At 35.6% G+C, this 19,579-nt stretch overlaps 1 protein-coding gene across 4 annotated transcripts in view; it reads left to right on the top strand.

Moving 5' to 3' along the window:
• Nucleotides 1-19,579, top strand: part of EPS15 (epidermal growth factor receptor pathway substrate 15) — a 102,015-nt gene that overhangs the window by 36,657 nt on the left and 45,779 nt on the right. For 2 of the 4 annotated variants that reach the window (XM_074334711.1, XM_074334710.1), the window contains exons 9-12: nt 1,138-1,338; nt 2,289-2,434; nt 4,070-4,226; nt 8,603-8,688. In XM_074334711.1, coding sequence (XP_074190812.1) covers nt 1,138-1,338; nt 2,289-2,434; nt 4,070-4,226; nt 8,603-8,688 — 590 coding nt within the window. The remainder of the gene's footprint in view (nt 1-1,137; nt 1,339-2,288; nt 2,435-4,069; nt 4,227-8,602; nt 8,689-19,579) is intronic. The other 2 variants (XM_019742857.2, XM_019742856.2) reach the window with 1 other exon arrangement.

Here is a 19,579-nt window from a genome sequence, read left to right as displayed (position 1 = left end):
ACAAATATAAATAATTATTACCCCTTTACCACAGCAGATAACACAGTATACACACTGTTCAACACTTTTTTCATGTTTAACAGTGTATTTTGGATATCTTATCATATAGAGAGCTCCGTGATTCTCTTTTTTTTCTTGGTCAGATTTATTGAGGACTACTTTATATACAATGAACTGCACTCAATTTAAATATATAATTTGATGAGTTTTGACAATTTTATATACCTGTGAAGGTACCATGACAGTTAAGATACAAATGTTTCTCTCTCTCTCTCTCTCTTTCTCTCTCTCTCTCTCTTTGGTTTTGTTTCATAGTATTTCCTTGTATGGGGGTACCATAATTTTTTAACCAGTCTTCTGTTCATGAGCACTTGGGTGCTAATATAAGCAATTCTGTAATTAATTACCTTTTTCATACAGTGATTCCTGTGTAGGCAGGTAAGTCTGAGGATAGATTTCCAGATGTGGGATAGCTGAGCCAAAGGGGAAATAAACAAATTTGGTAGATGTTGTCAATTTGCCTTTGATAGACTTGGTACCTGTTTGAGCTTCCTCTAGCAGAGTATGAAAGTACATATTTGCTCCATCTAGCTCACAAAATACATTATGAAACATTGGATTTTTGCCAATTAGGGGGAAAATGGTATTTTAATATAGTTTTAACTTGCAGTTTTCTTGTGAGTGCAAGTGAGCATATTTTTGTATGTTAAAGGATAGGCCATTTGTAGTATTTATTTTTCCTATAAAATCTGTTCTTACTCTTCTCCCATTTTCCTGTTAGATTTTGTTTTTTCTTCTGTTAATTTCTAGGAATTCTAACCTTTATATATTAGATTGGTTAGCTCTTTCCTTTTCAAAATTTTTTTCCCAAGGTTGTTTGCTTTTGACATTGCAAGAACTTTAGTTGCAAGGTGTGTTTTTGCTACTCAGGGTATCTTTCTAAAAGTTGCTTAACTTTGGTTTATTTCCTTTTGTTCGTCCTTCCTTCTCTCCCTCTTTTCCTCCTCTTTTCCTTCCCTCTTCTTAAAAAGGGATTTGAGACAGCTTGAAGATGCTTTATTGTTGAATAATAATCAGTTGAATGGGTGGATGTTAAATGCTTTCAATATATATGACCCTGGCTCATTTATTTTGAAGGCCATGTTTTTGGTATACTGCGCATTGGAGAAAGAACCTGTGCCAATGTCCTTGCCTCCAGCCTTGGTGCCACCTTCCAAGAGGAAAACGGTCAGTATATCAGGCTCTGTGTGGTTGGTCCCCACTTTATCACCAGCCAAGGAATCTTACCACTCCTTACCACCTGTAGGAATTTTACCTACCAAAGCATCATTAAGACAGGTATAGATTTATCAGTGTTAAAAGACTGTTGTTTTTTTTAACAAAGTGCATGGCATTTAACAGTTGATTGCTTGATGAAGACAGAAGAAGCAATCAAAGGGATTACAGCTTTAGAGCTCCCTCTGGTTGAACCTCCATAAAGTGATTACCCAGAGAAAACAGATAATCATTCTCCTGCATTTGGATTTAGTTAGGTCTTGTGGACATTTCATTGGCTTTGCCTTGATCTTCCTTGAATTAAAGTTGCAGGTAGAAGATGCTCCATGCTAATCTGGCATGCTTGCCTGACATAGTTAATAGGAGTTTTTTTTTGTTTAATCTCTTGTTAACTCTTGATTCTTTGGGTTCAAATGATCCAATTTTGGGTTGTCCAAGGCCTTTTTTTTCCTCCATCCTGCTTCTTGTCTGGTCGAGTAAAGGAAAATAATGACAAGATACGCAAATCAACCATTTTGGCTACAATTAACAATGCTGGATGAAACTATAAAAATGGAGATTGAGAATTTCTGAATATTTTGTTTATATAGACTCTCCCAGTTACCCATATTAATGTGGTCATTCATAAATCAAGAGTTAATTGTGCTTGAATTTACTCATTATTTAAAAGGAAAGAGAGTTAATGGGCCTCTATTAATACTATAATCTCAACTGACCTATATTTTTTCTTCTGTAATTTTCTCTTTACCATAGCATTTTGATTGGGGTGTGATGGAAGTGATACATTGTTGCTGTAATTAGTAGATAGTGGGGTAGAATTGCTCAGAATTTATGACAGATAATGGTCATGGGTTGAAAGAGTGACATTTCAAAGTTTTTTTTATTTGGCAGAAAGTGTGTGTGTGTGTGTGTGTGTGTGTGTGTGTGTGTGTATAGAAAATATATATATAGAAAAAAAAATATGTATATATATATACATGTATATATAAAATGTCCCCACCCCACCCCCGTAGTGGGTTGTATCACCTGCAGAAAAAGCTAAATATGATGAAATCTTCCTGAAAACTGATAAAGATATGGATGGATTTGTGTCTGGATTGGAAGTCCGTGAAATCTTCCTGAAGACAGGTTTACCTTCTAACTTACTAGCCCATATTTGGTAAGATTTTATTTATATTGACTTAAAAAACAGATGTGGTTTTGTATCAAATCTAGTTTTGTGCATTCTCATTTTTAGGCATATGTAAATACGACAGGTTTTGGTTCATAATTCTTTATAGAGAAAATTTAAAACAGGATTTCTTCTGGATAACAGAGAACTTGAGAATGAATTACCTGAAGTTTTACGAGATTGACAGTGTTAAGTTAATTGTTATTAGAATTTTAAAATGCAGCAGCTGTTTATATCAGTTCATTAAACTTAAGTTTTGAAGTGAGAATCCAAAATCTGAAATTTAAATACTATTAAAAAAAACAATGTCTTCAAGGCATACTTGTATAATTCAGTAGGGTATATGTGTATCTTTACACCTTTGCGTAGGAATTACACACTTGGTCCTTTAAAAAGACAAACCTTAGTGTTTCTAGTGAATTTCACATTAAATATGATAACTTACATGAGAATGCTTTATAATGTGCCTGCCACCAATCCACGTGTCTATACCAGAGGTTATCGTAAGGTTTTCAAGGGGCAGCAAAAATTAGAAGAGGAACCACAGAGCTGCAAAGAGAAACTTAGAAAAGAACAAAGGAGGACAGCAGATCTGCCTTAAAAGGAACAAGAACCCAAGACCGGGAAAGATTATATGTATAACTAATAAGAGCTGCCACTCTTGAGTGCCTAGGCTAGGCACTGTGCTCAATAAATGGCAGCTGTCATGGGCGAGGTATTATGCACACCCTTTTTATGTACTTTGTCTTTAACTCTCACAGTACAGTAACCTTGCAAGATGGGTGTTATCTCCACTTTATAGATAAAGAAACTAAGGCTTGGAGAGTTTTAAAATTTGACTAAGATAATGAGAATAAATAGAAAAGCTGGAATTCAAGATTTCTTTGACACCATAACCTATAGTCTTTTCATCTGGCTATGTTGGCTTTCAACGAATCAAATAGATCAGGACTGCAAAAGCTAAGCTTAAAAAGAAAAAGCAAATAGAATAAAACATTTGCTATTTCTCTTCAAGTGATGTTGTAAAGCTTTCCAGATTTGCTGCCTGTTCTTCACACTTGATCTCCATTTGCAGCTGTTGTTTCTGGTTTGACTTAGTGATCTTTATATCCTCCTACTCCATGAATTGCAGGAAGCAAGCTGACATGGAAATTTTTGCATGTTTTAGAATCATTCTAATTCCAGTAATGAACCAAATTTGTTGAAACTAAGGCTTCATTTTCTTACGTCTTTTAATGTTGAAAATGTTGGTAGCAGAGAGTGTTGGGATTCTTTCGCCCACCACAACTCTTACTCAGTAGTGGTTCTGAAAATTGATAAGAAAGTACAAAACAAATTCAGATTAAAGGCTCCTGCTCAGTATCAGGATGAACATTCTCATATTCTCTCTCTCTCTCTCTCTCTCTCTCTCTCTCTCTCTCTCTTTCTCTTATAACCATTTTAGCTGATCTCTTGCTTCTAACATTTGAGTGAGTTTTGGGTAAGCCACAAGTTGGTATGACTTTCTTTTTTAATTCTACTGATCTTTCTTAAAAAGCTACGTAATCACATTACTTTCCCCCTGGATTTTTAGAATGGTAATTGTGACATTTTATATACTGTTCATTTTGTTTATTTGTGCAGGGCATTATGTGACACAAAGGACTGTGGGAAGCTTTCAAAGGATCAGTTTGCCTTGGCTTTTCACTTAATCAATCAGAAGTTAATAAAGGGCATTGACCCTCCTCACGTTCTTACTCCTGAGATGATCCCACCGTCAGACAGGGCCAGTTTACAAAAGGTAAGACAACTGAAAAGAAAACCTGAATACATTAACAGAAAGGAACAAGTGCTACATCAGATGACAGATCGATTTGGTCAGAAAGAATAGACAGGAAAATCTATCAGGCTAGGAGCAGAGCAGTATACTGTTTGTGGTTTAGTTTGTTGACTATAAATATGCTCCAATGCCTTGTATGACATCCTTGGACTGCAGGGCGTTTACCCCATCATTCATTACACAGATGGCAACTATATTTTCCAATCTCAAAATTGGAAAAATATTGTGTTATTTTTCCCCTCCTGGATTTTTGGATTAATTTTTATGAATATGGTATAAAATTTAAATGAAATCTACGAGAATTAAGTTAAAATTGTGTTTGATGATTCACTCTTACAGAAAATAATACAAATTTGAAAGCAATATCTCAGAGATTATGATTGCTTGGTATCAATTTTAAATTAAAAAAACAAACAAGGAAATCATCATGTTGAGGAAAAGTCTGTGTGGTTTTTACCGTATAAATGACCCTCTGTTCTTGAGCATACGGCCAAATTTCATACCTGTACAGCTAGAAATGGTTTTTGATACTTTTGGTTTCTGGCCAGCAGTGGGAATTTTCAAAACTACGTTATTTAGCCATGTTGTGCCTTGATTTTTCTTTCCTCATATAGAAACCCTTCTATACAGTGCATTTACAATATCTTGGCCTTAATAGAGCTTTAGAAGGAGTTGCATACTCTTTGCTATTAAAAATACATACTCTGTATCTTTAAATCTCTTGTGACCTTTTATAAAGTAACCATTGCTGTGGTGATTCTTTAGTTATATATAATAGGAGTTGTCAAATGTGTGGTATGAGGAAAGCGCTGTTTAAAATGCTAATGGAATATTTGGTTTTGCATTAATTTTGTCATGTAGTTTCAAAAATCCCATTTTAACAAACCTAATAATAGTCACAACTGGATTTTTTTCTAAGTCAATTAAATGGAAATTTACAGCCACCAGGTTCAGAGTTACTTATAAGAGTTTTTATCCTTATTTTTAAATAAAATAAGTATTTGATTATCTGCTTTGTGAGTTTTATGGGGGAAGTATTTTGTGAATTTTTTGAGATTTCTTGTGATGTGGAATATGGGTTTCCTAAATTGTGGAGAAGGCGCTAAAAGTGATGCCACCCAGAAAGATAAAGGTTACAAATCTGTACGTATGCCCTCTGCTATAACTCTATCTCAGTTATGGAACGCTGTGTTGTTTCACCCTTTCTTTTATCTATGTAGACTGTTCTTTTCCCCATTGGTACCTTCATTTTATGCCCACTTAATCTCTCACCAGCACAAATTACAGATAAGACAAAGCTTTCTGAAGCAAATTGTTTGTTCATTGACATCTCTATGACATTAATAGACACTTGAAGTTGTATTTGCTCTACAGAGTTTTTAATGTAATAGATTTGTCTGAAGTCCATTCACTTGAGCACAGACACCTTTGTCTTTTTTTGTCGCATTATCAGTACTATTCATTAAAATGGGATTTTTATCATTGTTATCTTAATCTAGTAACCAAAACTTTTAACCTTAAAAATTAAATTAGCCTTTGTTTTGTCTTTCAAATAATCTTTTCTCTTTATAATCTAATTCTTTTTTTTAGAACTGCATTTTTTTGCAGCTTTGACTAATCCTTTTTTGAATGTTGCTTTCCTTTCTGTGTTTTTTCTAGTTTGGACTGTTTTTTCCAATCTGCAGCCCTCTGCTTTTCGCCTTTCTTGTACTGTCAGTTTCTTAACTCTACTTTCTCAAGGTTAGAGCTTTACTTTATGCCTTTTTAGCATTATAGTTTTTGATTTACAAAATACATTTTGAAATTAGAGGTTTTTTATGCAGCAAAGTTGATGCATAGAAAATACCTAAACAGAATGCTTTTGTCACATGTCTGTCCCTTGGTCCTTGTGGTGCATTTTAAATTGCCTTCCCTAGGCTCTCTGATCCAATTAAAATCACCAAAGTGGAATTTTTGTGTAAGGCACAAAACAGGGTGAGAGAATATTTTGAAAGGAGGAGGCATGCTACATTTTCTTCAGATGCCCTTCTTATACTTGATGTAGTGTTAGCTGAACTTTTTCCATTGCATGTCATTTATTGCTTTAATATGGCAGTTTAATTTTTGTGTCAGCAATTGAGTGACATAAGCTGTACACCAACTATAATAATCTTCCTTCTGGAGTCATCTATGGTATCACCTTATAACTTGTTTTAGATTAAACTTCTTTGTCTCACTCTTCTTATTTGATGATACTTTTAATAGTGAATGCCTGTCAAATGTGAGTCACAGTTTTTGAGTTACAGTGACAGAAGAAGTGTGGAAGTCACAAGTTTCTTGGTATGCTTGCACCTCTGGTAGCAAATTTCTCAGTAGCACTTAGGTGATATAAGTTACTCTTGGTGACAGAAGTAAGACCAAGTGTTAATTTTTCATTTTGTTCACCTGTCAAACTGGCCAGGCTTAATTAGCTCATAAGTCGAGTTTAGAGAGAGTTAAAATGTTACTGAGTATTTGTCACATTCAGAAATTCACTTTAAGGAGCATTTGAGATCTTGCTTCCCTGCATTGTCATCAGTTTTGGCTCAGATAAATTCTTATAATAATTTTAAACAAAAAGAAATCCACTTTGAAAATTTCTAACAATTTAGGATGATAAGGGTCTGTGTATCATTGAAGCACGGTAAAATAGAGGTATATTTGATACAAATCTTTAATTAATGTAAAATTGAGAATAGCATTAATTGAGAATAGATGAGTTTTGTGTTGATCATCAAAACAAAACAGAACAAAGAATGAAGAGTAATAACACAATGTAGCATAAAGAAATATAGAAGACATTCTTGCATTCTTTGCCAGATTTTATTACTGTACCTATTTATTAAGTTGGCTTTTAGGGTAATGGTTTCATTTACATAAATGATGTTGATATGCAAGTGCCAAAGAGCATAGTATGAAATAGCACTTGAATTTAATCAGAAATTTCCTGATCAAACTACCTATTAGTTGGTACCTATTGCTACCTACAAGCAAGTCATTAAATCTGTTTCCTTAGCTCTAAAATGGGGTTAGTAATGTGTGCCCTTCCTACAACCAAGTTTTCAGATTAGTTTTTAGAATTGACTAATGGATTTGAAAGTGCTTAGTACGTTGTAAACCATCATAAATGTGAGGAGATGGGATATTGTGAACTTTTAGGTTTCTTCTGTTGTGTGAGTTGGTGACATACATTAAGTTCACAGCAACATAACTATTAATACTAATTTTTATGTTCTGCTAATGGGGTCCTCAGTGTTTCTTAGTTTTACATGTTCAGGCATCAGTTTTAACATTTCCTAATGGTGATTGTTCTGTTGTTTATTAATCTGGTTGTAGCATTGGGTATAGTTCAACTGTTTGAAGGAGCAGTTAGTTATCTTTTTGCCCTGACTTCAGCCAGCTATATAAGGCATCAACAATGGTTCACAAAGGAAATTGAGCCAAGGTGGAAGCATCTCATTGGGAGGCCATCCATCTTTTCAGAATATATACTGTTGAGGAAGTTAATTGTAAGAAGAGCTTACATTTATAAAATACTGTAAAGTTTATAGAGTGACTTCACATACAACATTTATTTCATTTCGTTTTTAAAGTGGACAGGGCAGAGATTATTTCTCTATTTTACAGTGAAGATCATACAGCTAGCAAACTAGCATAGCCCAAAATAAATCCAGCTAGATTTCTAACTGCAAGTACCATTCAGAGACCAGTTTCGACACCTTCATTATTGAAAGAGAACCATATGTAGAAGATGTCATATATGAAGATAGTTTCATATATGGTGATAATACTATTTACTATGGAACATGCCCTAGGCGGTTGGTTTTACTTTAAATACAGTAGACACCAAAAGTATTTAACAAAAGTCAATATTTGTTGAATTGAATAAAATCAACCACCACTATAATTCTAAGATTCAGTAAAAATTTGTATACTTACTCTGTGCCAGTTGATACAAATATAAGTAAATCACCATCCATCTTCACAAGAAATTTATACTTCAGTGAAGTAATTAGGTTATAAATCTGATATCTCCCTTACTACCAGGTTCTGGACAGGCTAGGATCAAGTGAGAAAGACATTGGGATCTGAAGTGGTGGTACATATTATAGAATAGCTTTTAGAGAATTTAAGGGATAATGTCTTAGTATATAACTGTGTGTGTGTGTGTTTAAAATTGTACTAGATACAGTTTTCTTACTTTAATTAGAAATGTTAATAATACCATAAAATATGTAATATTCTGTATCCATGTAGTTCTTTTAAACAGTTTTTAATGCTTTTCCATACATGTATAATTGTGAACTTTTTGTTTTTAGAACATCGTAGGATCAAGTCCTGTTGCAGATTTCTCTGCTATTAAGGAGCTAGATACCCTTAACAATGAAATAGTTGACCTGCAGAGGTATGTAAAGTAAAATTATAGCTGACTATATAAATTCACACATATTTATTCTCTCTCTCTCTCTCCCCCCCCCCCCTTCTTGTGTCTTGGTAAGTGCTACTTTGGTTAAGTTCCCTGGTTTTTCAAATTGGAAATGAGTGTACCTTATTTCATCAAATCTAAGGCAACCTTTAATTGCAGGATGCACTATTTTCTTATGTACCACTGAAAAAAACAAAAATCACTGCCAAATAAACAATGGCTTGTCATCAGCTATAAGATACTATTTGATTTCAGACATTTCAGAAAAATATATATCTTGGAATAAATGAAATGTAGTTTTCCTCTAACTTCAGATATTTGAATGATGTATTAGGAAAACATTGTCATTTAAGTGTATAGTCTGTTGAGGAAGTTAATTATAAGAATAGCTTACATTTTATAGAAGGACAATTAAATGCAGAGACGGTGCCAAGAGCTTTTATAACTGTTATCTCATTTGATCCTCACACAATCGTTGTGACTTGAGATAGATGTTATTGTTGTTGTTCCTGTTTGATAGGCAAGGAGTTTAGATGCTCAGAAAGGTTCTTTTACACAAAGCCATACAACTTGTCAACAGTAGAATATCTGATCTCAGGACTACTTGAATTGGAGTTGAGTCTTCTCTCTTATACGTAGGTTATAAGCAGAACAGACTTGGATACAATTAGATTTGAATCTAAATACAGCAGGTACTATAGATATTTCCTTGATTTCCTTGTTCCCAGGAAACTTTATGGTAATAACTCATTGTAAAAATGACCTTCTAAAATTACTTTGTAAAAATGAGATCATTTTTCTATCTACAAAGCATTGTATTTAAATATATCACTGTACTTACACAAACCCTTTTTTTTACCTTTACAATACTTGGAAGCAGATAATGGCTGATACTTCATTTTATTGATGGTATTGAGGCATAGGCGATTAAATAATTTATCTGGACGATACGGTAAGAATTTAGTTGTGATCTTTTCTCATCCATGAGACTACACTGAGATTGATGTAGAGAAACTTAGTTAGGATTTTTTTCAGTTGCAAGAAAGAACTCAACCCAGGCTAACTTAAGTGAGAGTGAATTTATTGGCTTGTGAAAACTAAGACCTCTTAGAGGTAAGGATGGCTGAAGGCATAGCTTCATACTAGGGCTCAAATAATATAATCTTGCTTTCTCCATTTCTTGTTTCCACTTCCACTGGGTCGTTCCATTCTCAGGCAGACTTTCCCATTATGTTGTCAAGGGGGCTATGGCACACCTAGCCTCATGTACTTGTAATTTCAAATATAGTGGAGTGCCTCTCTTCTGGCAGTTCCTGTAAAAGCCCTAAGGTTCCATATGATTGGACTGGCTTAGCGCCATGCCTACCCCTGAAACACTCAGTGTCCAGTGATGTATATAGTTTGATTTTTCATGACCTCAGTCCTGGGAATGTTGAGGGGTAGTTTGCTACTGACACTGCGTGAAAAACAGGGGGTGTCTCCACATGACAGTTCTGCCAGGAGAAATGAATTCTGGGAAGGTAAATGTCTGCTGAAGACAATTTTGCTTTAAATCAATAGTAATTTCAGTAATCAGCCGTAGTATCATCTACCCTATTTCCCCGAAAGTAAGACCTAGCTGGCCAACGAGCTCTAAGGCGTCTTTTGGAGCAAAAAATTAATACAAGATCCAGTATTATGTTATATATTATATTATATTATATTATATTATATTATATTATATTATACCTGGTCTTATAGTAAAATAAGACTAGGTCTTATCTTAGTTTTTGTTCTAAAAGACACATTAGAGCTGGTTGTCTGGCTAGATCTTATTTTTGGAGAAACATGGTACCTCTTGAACAATATGACTTGACATTCTGAAAACTTAGTCTGAGCATCTTTTTAAATGTCATTAGTTTTGAGCATATCTGCCTTCTACCAAATTGTATACTGTTTGATTTTTCATGACCTCGGTCCTGGGAATGGGAATTTTCTGCTCAAAAATTGGCCTTACCTATTACATAAAGCCTCTAATATTGGAATCCTAGAAAGTAAAAAAACAAAACAGAGTTAGTTAGGTAAAAAAACCTCAAGGATATCAAATAGTCCCAATTTATTCCTTACTCATGAAAAAAAAAAATCAAATCTAAAGTCACAGATCAAGTCAGCAAACATGCCTGCTGGCCCCCAACCCAGGTTGTATAGCTATACTTACGTGTGTTCTTTTGTTATATAAACCTGCCTCTCATTAAGATTTAAAAAAATTTTACTTTGGTTCAGAATGAGAGAAGTCAACATTTGATTACTAAGTCTGTAATGATATGTAGACTTTTCATTTTCATGTGGTCCATAAACGGTTCATTAACAGATTTTCTTGCCTTATGCGTAATGTACACTGAATAGTAGCTAGATTTGAAAACACTTGTCTTCTGTGCCTCTCAGGCTCATGAAAATGGACATGTACCCCAATATTGTAGGCCTCTGTTGACTTCAACAGTAGTTGTTTAATGTATGAAATGTTTTATAGTGAGTTTTAATAGGAAGTATGGCGTCACATATATGAAATGTTCTTGCCAGTGCAAACATTTGTTAAGTATTACGTTTTGGTCATCTGAGCTTTCACTGAAATACTAGTCACCGTAATGTTAAGTCGTACTAGTGGCAGTCTTGTTTAGTGAATCACAGCCAACAACATGAAAAGAACATATCTGACATGTTGTGACTATCTGTCTTAAGAAAATCATAGAGCTCCAAAACTTTGTTAGGTTTTAGGTTGTAGTCACATTTTATAAATGTGTGGTACATTTATACATGATTTGACATTTGTAAAAATATTTTCCCTAGGCTTTTATTTAGGCGAGATCTACAGTAGGCATACTTCCATCATCTGTGAACTCCAGTAATGTCATAATGAGATTCATCTACCCGTGCTAAAATTATGGTTGTTAAAATTCTCTTTTGTAAATGGTTGTGTTCGGTTACTATCATCAAATCTTCAAGATATTTCATTATAAACTTTGGCTTTTGTTATTGTGAGTAACAATTTTTTTCTGTTTAAATCTTATTACTATATCAGGATTTGATGTGTATAACTATAAAACAGGAAAAAGGAATTTAAATAGAATTTGTTTGTGACTTTTATTGAATTGTTATCTGACAAAAATGGACACATGTCCCAATGAAGATGTTTAATTTTAGTCCAGGGACCAAACCTGCAAATAAACACATACATAATACGGAATTGTAATGAGTATGTAATGAATATAGTGCTTTAAAGATTTGTTTCTCCCCCTCAATCATGGGGGAAATAAAAATTTGGAAAATACAGGAAATCATAATGAAGAAAGGAGTGTTTCTTAGACTAATATTTTGTTTTGAGCATTGAAAATCGATGGAGCTATAACCTCTGGAGTTAGTTAGGTAAAGAATGTTCTCTATTATAGCTCACAAAATGAGAGATTGTTTTCATCTCTAGTTCACTAAATTGTTTCTGGTTTAAAATATAGGACATTGAGAGCTTGAAGCTGGATGCCTTTTTGACATTTTTTTCTTTAAATTTTTTATATGATTCCTTCAACTTTTGCTGTAATGGGGATTTAATTATGTCAATCAGATTAAAATATGATATATATTTGTATATATTTTTAGTTTTTTTTAATTGGGGAAGGGGAACAGGACTTTATTGGGGAACAGTGTGTACTTCCAGGACTTTTTTCCAAGTCAAGTTGTTGTCCTTTCAATCTTAGTTGTGGAGGGTGCCATTCAGCTTCAAGTTTTTGTCCCTTCAGTCTTAGTTGTGGAAGGCGCAGCTCAGCTCCAGGGCCAGTTGCCGTTGCTAGTTGCTAGTTGCAGGGGGCGCAGCCCACCATCCCTTGCGGGAGTCAAACTGGCAATCTTGTGGTTGAGAGGATGCGCTCCAACCAACTGAGCCATCCGGGAGCTCAGCGGCAGCTCAGCTCAAGGTGCCATGTTCAATCTTAGTTGTAGGGGACGCTGCCCACCATCCCTTGTGGGACTCGAGGAATTGAACTGGCAACCTTGTGGTTGAGAGCCTGCGCTCCAACCAACTGAGCCGTCTGGGAAGCAGCTCAGTTCAAGGTGCCATGTTCAATCTTAGTTGCAGGGGACAGAGCCCACCATCCCTTGCGGGACTTGAGGAATTGAACTGGCAACCTTGTGGTTGAGAGCCCACTGGGCCATGTAGGAATCGAACCGGCAGCCTTCGGAGTTAGGAGCATGGAGCTCTAACTGCCTGAGCCACCGGGCCAGCCCCCAAAATATTATCATATTTTTAACTTAAAGGAGGAAAAGTAATGATTGTAATATAATCTTGTCAAATACCTGGGCTCAAGACCTGTTATTTTTCACTGCCTACTAGTGTTTTCTACTTAATCTTCCCCTGGCTACTATACTTGTCTCTTTTATTTCCCTTTCTCAGTGACATCACCATTCATCTAGTCACTCAAACTACAAACCTGAGATTTTTCTTCCTCCTATCCCATCTTTATTCTATCTTTGAAATGTTTCTTGAAATAATTCCTGCCTTCCCATCTCCTTTGCATAATCAACTCCTCCTCATCCTTCAAATCTCACCTTAGACATCATTTCCTCCAGCAGCAGAAGACTTCTCAGACTACTTTACCTCCCAACCCCATACCTGTCAAATCTTATGTTAGAGTATATCTTAGATAGTTTTAATATTTATACTTGTAACATTTGCCATTCTTTATTATAATTGTCTATTTTGTTTGGATCTCTTACTAGACTGTACTTTTTAAGCAGAGGGACTATTTGATTGTTCACGCTTATATCTCTAAGTGCTTAGCTTATATAATAGATGAAAAATAATTGGCTCAGTATTGTTGAAATCTGTCCTTTTTGTTCTACTGTTTCTGTCTTACTTTTAGCCTTTATCTCTTATCTGGATCACTGCTGTAACTTCCTAATTGACATAATTGACATTCTGCTCTGAGTCTTTCAACCATCCTACTTCCAACTGATGTATAAAATACAACTCAGATCCCTTAGTGACTCCCCATTCCCAGCTGGATCCAGTTCACTTTTCTGAGCATGGTGTAAAGGCTCTTCCTTCGTGGTGTTCCCTCGGCATCTTGACCATCCTTCTGTCTTAGCCACCTCCCACAGTGAAGAAGAATCATCTCCCAAGAGGACACTAACGTTTCTTGAGAGCAGATACTGTATGACACTCGAATGTTTGCTCTTGTACTCTCAGTGTTCTGCGTAGTGCTCTAATCTACTATTTCAGTTTCATCCTTCTCTAGCCGTATGGTGTGTGGGCTTATGATCTATCACCTTAACATGCTACTACTTTTTTACTCTACTCTGCCTCTGATTCTACTGCTCCCCTTTGCCTGAGCACACTTTTACCTTGTAAATTTTCACTCATGTTTCAAGGTTCAGCTTAAATACCATGTCCTTTGTCAGACCTCTGAAACCTTGATTTCTAGTTGCTCTTTCCTTTCTACTTTATAATACTACTCACCACATTTTATTGTCTTTTTAAAAATTCGAACTCCTTCAATGCAGGAGCTATGTCTTATTCTTTTGGGTAGGTCTAAAAATTGACGCACACATTGCTTGAAACCATAGTACCTCAATATAGGTTAGTGGTTGAATGAATGAATCAAAGCATGTTATAAATATTAGAATATTTCCCAGACTTAATTCCTGCAAAGCTTATGGCACACGGGAAGTCATACATTAAATGATGAAGTAAGGCAAAAGAGCTTCTGAAGAATAGCTTATTTTGAAGACTATAAAAGAGAATTTTATAAACAAAGGGATTTTTAAACCTCACAGGGATATTAGATTAATAGGTTGATTTTTTTATATTTTGACCACCTGTTTTTTGAGTCAGGGATCTCCTTTGAGAATTTGAGGAAGACCAGTAGACTCTGCCAGAAAAAAAGAACACGTGTATCCATGTACATCATTTTGCGTTTATTTCAGGAATTCCCAGACCCTTCAAAACTATCCATGGAACCATTTTTAAGAACCCTTGCTCTAAAAGTAAAGTGGCTCAAATAGAGAAGTTCTTGACAGTAAGAAGGTGAAATGTACTGAGAAATTGCTTCAGTCACATAGTGAATTATGCTGAGGCAGGAGTTAATATTTGTTTGTCTTCAACCAACTTCTACTTCCTTCCTGTCTCTGTCCTTTTAGCAAGAACATCAGGAAATAAAAGCTACATCCTGTCAGGCCAGTTTGTTATCCTGGTCTTGGACCAATAAACAGGATAGATAATTACAGTAATAATTATTAGGCATTGTGCTATGTATGCTTTATATAAATTCTCTCACTCAATTCTTGCAACATTGCTGAAAGGTAAGTAGTTTTATCTTGATTTCTCAGGTGAGTAATAGATAGATCTTTTTTCCTAAGAAATCTTCCCTGATATCCACGTCAGCTCAGACAGCATTCAGTTTCCTTCTCTGAACACTCATAATACAGAATTATATTTATTTCCCCAATAGACTGTGCGCTCTGGTGGTAGCACAGAATGTTTCTTATTTCCAGTACGGCAAGACAGTATAGTCTTTCAGAGCATGGGCTTTCTAACCAGATTGCCTGGTTTGACTGCTGACACGATTTAGACAAGTTATTTAATTATCTGTGCTTCAATTTCCACATCTGTAAAATAGAAATATGAGTAATACCATGTAAAATGCATAGTACAGTTCTTGGAACATCATAAATTCTCAATACATGTTAGTAATCATTATTGTCATATCATCATCGTCATCATCATCATCATCCCGAACACCCAGCTCAGCACTGAGAGCATAGCATTTACTCATTAGGTCCTCAGCAAACATTGGAGTAGCTGAATGAACACTCTCCTTAGTTAAAGAGAGACTGGAACTATGTATCCAGGTAGCCAGAATCTGTGTGCCTAAATGTGTAGATCTGTACCTCAATCATATTTGAGAGCTGATTTTTTTAAAAAAATGTTTAAGGCAGTGTTAACATATAGTTTGAATTTTATTTTAATTTATGTTTTTGGCTTAGCCCAGTTCAAGTACCATTAGAAACTATTAGCATTGCTTATATTATTGAATCTGGAGCTCTTTGTTTATATAATCCAGGCCTAATTTGTTTATGGCCTTGTAAAGATCTGTGGTACTGATACTAGAAAGTCTCAAACATGACTACCTCAAGCATGGCATTACTGATTGACTCATTGAAACTCTAGGTTGTAGCGTGCATTTGTTTGGTAATAAGGAGGCAATTTAATTCATTTTCACATAAAGTAGATGGCTGAACATTTCAAACCTCTGGAGATCTTTATATCTTCATATGGCTTCAAGTTACTATCTAGAAACATCTTTTTATTTCAACCCGAAGGACTCCTTTTAGCATTTCTTGTAGCACACATGTAATGGTAATGAAGTCTCTTGCTTTTGTTTATCTGGGAATATCTTGATTCCTTCCTCATTTTTGAAGAACAGTTTTGCCAGCCAGAGTATTTTCTGATGAGTGTTTTGTCCTTTCAGCACTTTAAATTTGTCATCCCACTGTCTTCTGGCCTTCAAGGTTTTTTTGCTGAGAAATCCACTGTTAATCTTATTGAGGATCCTTTGTATGTGACAAGTCTCTTCGTTCTTACTGCTTTCAAGATTCTGTCTTTGTCTTTCAACAGTTTGATTATCATGTGTCTGAGTGGCTCTCTTTGGGTTTTCCTACTTAGAGTTCGTTGAGCTCTTGGATTGTAGATTTGTGTATTTCATCAAATTGGGGAAGTTTTCTTTTTAATCTACCTCTTAGTCTGCCATTTTGCTGGCATTATCTGTGCTTTCTTGCATAACCTTGCCTTCTATTTGAAATGCCATTTTTCTACCCGACATTCATTCTCTCCTTAGCTGAAGTCTCACCTCCTTCACAACACATTCCCAGGCTGGAGTAATTTCTGTTGAATAACATACTGCTTAATGTCTGCACAACTCATTTGGCAATTAATGATCCTGCCTTTACTGATACCAAGGACACCTTTTCTGACCCTCTCCAAGGAAAGTCATGTACCCTTCTGTGTTCCTACAGTGCCTCATGCTTACCTATCATGACACCTGCTACACTGCATTGCAATTATCTTTTTATATTCTTCTGCCCAACTCCTCACATACACTGAATTGTGAGTTTCTTAATGGCAGGTACCTGTCCATTGTTTTTTGTATCTCTGAAGTGTAGCACAGTGATAGGTATATAGGAGGATTCAGTATTTGTTGAATAAGTAAATAAGTCTTAAAGTTGCATTAGGATATATTGGGTTCCGTTGTATATTTTCTCTTTCACTTCTCTCAGTGACCCCCACATAAGATATGTAAACTAGAGAGTATCTTCAATTTATTTTAAGGAATTAGCTTACACGATTGTGGGAGCTGGCACGTCTAAAATCTGTAGGACAGGTTAGTGGGCTGGAGACCCAGGGAAGAGTTGATATTGTAACTAAAGTCTGAAGAGTCTGGAGATAGACGTTCCTCTTCTTTAGGGGACCTCAGTTTTTTCCTCTAATATCCTTAAACTGACTAGCTAAGGCCCCCCATACTATGGAGGATAATCTACTGAAAGTCTACTGATGTAAATGTTAATTTAATCTAAAAAACACCTCTACAGCAATATCCAGACTGGTGTTTGACCAAATATCTGGGTACCACAGCCTAGCCAAGTTAATATTCAGAATTAACCATACATCATAGGGGTTGACAGGAATCAGGGCCTCAGCCCTAGCAAGTCTCTGTTTTCTTACCTTTCACCTCAGCTTATTTGTGTGAAAATTTCATTATTGTTTAAGCAGGGACAGCAAATGCCAGCAGCACCTAGACTCACATTTGCCCATCTTCATTTCACACAAATGATTTTTCTTAGGAATGAATGAGATAATCCATGTAAAGTACTTTACACATGATGCCTGTCATGTAGTAAATGCTTAATAAATGTTAGTTTCTGTAATCATTAATAGTAATAGTAATAGAAGTAGTAGTGGTGGTGGTAGTAGAGGAGGTGGTGGTGGTGGTGGTGGTGGTGGTGGTAGAAGAGATATGGTAGTGATAATAGTGGTTTTTCTATTAGTTCCAAATAAAGGCATCCTAGATAAATATTCCGACTGCCCTGCATTTGGTCATTGGCCTGTTCTTGTATTCATTCCTGTGATTGTGAGGTGCGGTACTGTGGCTGGCTGGGTAAGCTTCGGTCAGGATCCAGTCAGTCCCTGGGTACTCATTGCTCAGAGAGTTGAGTCTGTAAAAAGCTGGCACCTTCTATTTGAAGTATATGGATAGAAAGATGATTGTTGAGGGAAAAAGAGAAGTTTCCTAAAAGGATTGCTGGGTCCTAGAAGGAGGGAAGGTGAGCCAGAGCAAATAGCTGTTACTACAGTGATTTAGCGGAGATGACCTGTGACGGAGCTAGCATTTGAATTTTGGACTATTTTACTCCAAGTCTCATGCTTTGAAAACCACATAATGAGCTTCTAAAAGTAGAGAGTGGTTGGATTATTTTGAATATTTAGAGAAGATTTGTGGGCAGAAATTTCAGTGAATACGTATTCTACCACTGCGTATTATTAGATCAATGTTTTCTAAACTTTTTTGTAACTCATAATTCCTTTGAACAAATTCAAAAATTACTCCATCAATGTTATTTAAAATTATAAGTAATGTTACTATTATAAGTAAAAAGCAACCAAAGTATAGGCTCAAAGCCTGCTTTTTTCCTAATTATATATCATCTTGTATTTTTTGCCTTGTAAATCTTAAGATGGTAGAGATAGTAGCACCTGCATAATGAAAAATAAGACTGTGGCCCTGAAAGGTTATGTGACTTAATCAGAGTCAGAAAAACTATTTCAGGGAGGAGCCAAATTAGAATCCAGGTCTCCAGTTCTTAGTCCCATTTTTCTTGCTTTCCATAAGACCCAGATGCCTTACTGAAGACTATATAATGAGAATAGCATGCTTTTCTGTGTTTGCTTGTTAGAGAGATTTATTGGCAGTTAAGCTACTTAAAATCAGAGCATCTTTAGGGTTAAGTGTGCCCAAAGAGATTTTTATGAATAAATTTTAGGATTGAAAAATATACCCTTCATGGTTTCACAACTTTCTAGTTTTCAACTCATTTCTAGTTTTTATTGTTTTCTGGTTGGAAAATAATAGGTGTTTATGTTCAGAAAAAAGGACACAAAACTGTGTAACTAGGAAGGACTTTGAAGGTGATTTATTTAATCCTGTGTTTCTGACAATGTATTATATCAACATTGAGACAGATGGCTCACTCCTTTCTCCCCATAAACAGAGCCTGGGCAAATGGAAGTGAATTGCATGAACTCAGGTCCCTGAGCCTGCCTGCCTTTATGAATAGCTTTTGACTGCTTCATATAGGTTTATGTAGTTATCAACTTTAGGTTTTTGAAAGCCTAGCTTGGGCTTTGCTCTCCTTGCTGGTTCAGATACTGGTTTCCACGGAATCCGCCAGGGAATGCTATCCCTGGCCTTTATGGCTTTGGTATTTGTGGATTCCTCAGGATGTACCAGCATCTTGGGAGTGAATAGGGGCAGAGAGATAGTCTAAGATAGAGAATGTGTAGGATCGTTTCTTTTCCCTTTTCTGGAAGTCACTGAAGTGAAGGCGATAGTCTTTCTTGTCCTAGCATCCAAGATGCATAGTGCTTTGGGCAAAAGGGTCACCTATTTTTGGAATATATCTTATGTCTATCTTATCTGCCTATATTGGTGGGCTTCTTAGGAAACTGTATCTAAATATGATTTTTTTATTGTGGTGCAGAATCTTGAAAAGAATTAAGTTTTTAAATTACTAATGTTAAACAATTCTTTGCATTAGTTATGCATTGATCACCTTTAGAAAAATATATGTG

Source organism: Rhinolophus sinicus, linkage group LG06 (genome assembly GCF_036562045.2).
Source record: "Rhinolophus sinicus isolate RSC01 linkage group LG06, ASM3656204v1, whole genome shotgun sequence".
NCBI classification, from domain to species: Eukaryota; Metazoa; Chordata; class Mammalia; order Chiroptera; family Rhinolophidae; genus Rhinolophus; species Rhinolophus sinicus.
Note: the sequence above shows the minus strand (reverse complement) of the source record. Positions and strands in the feature narration are given on the sequence as shown.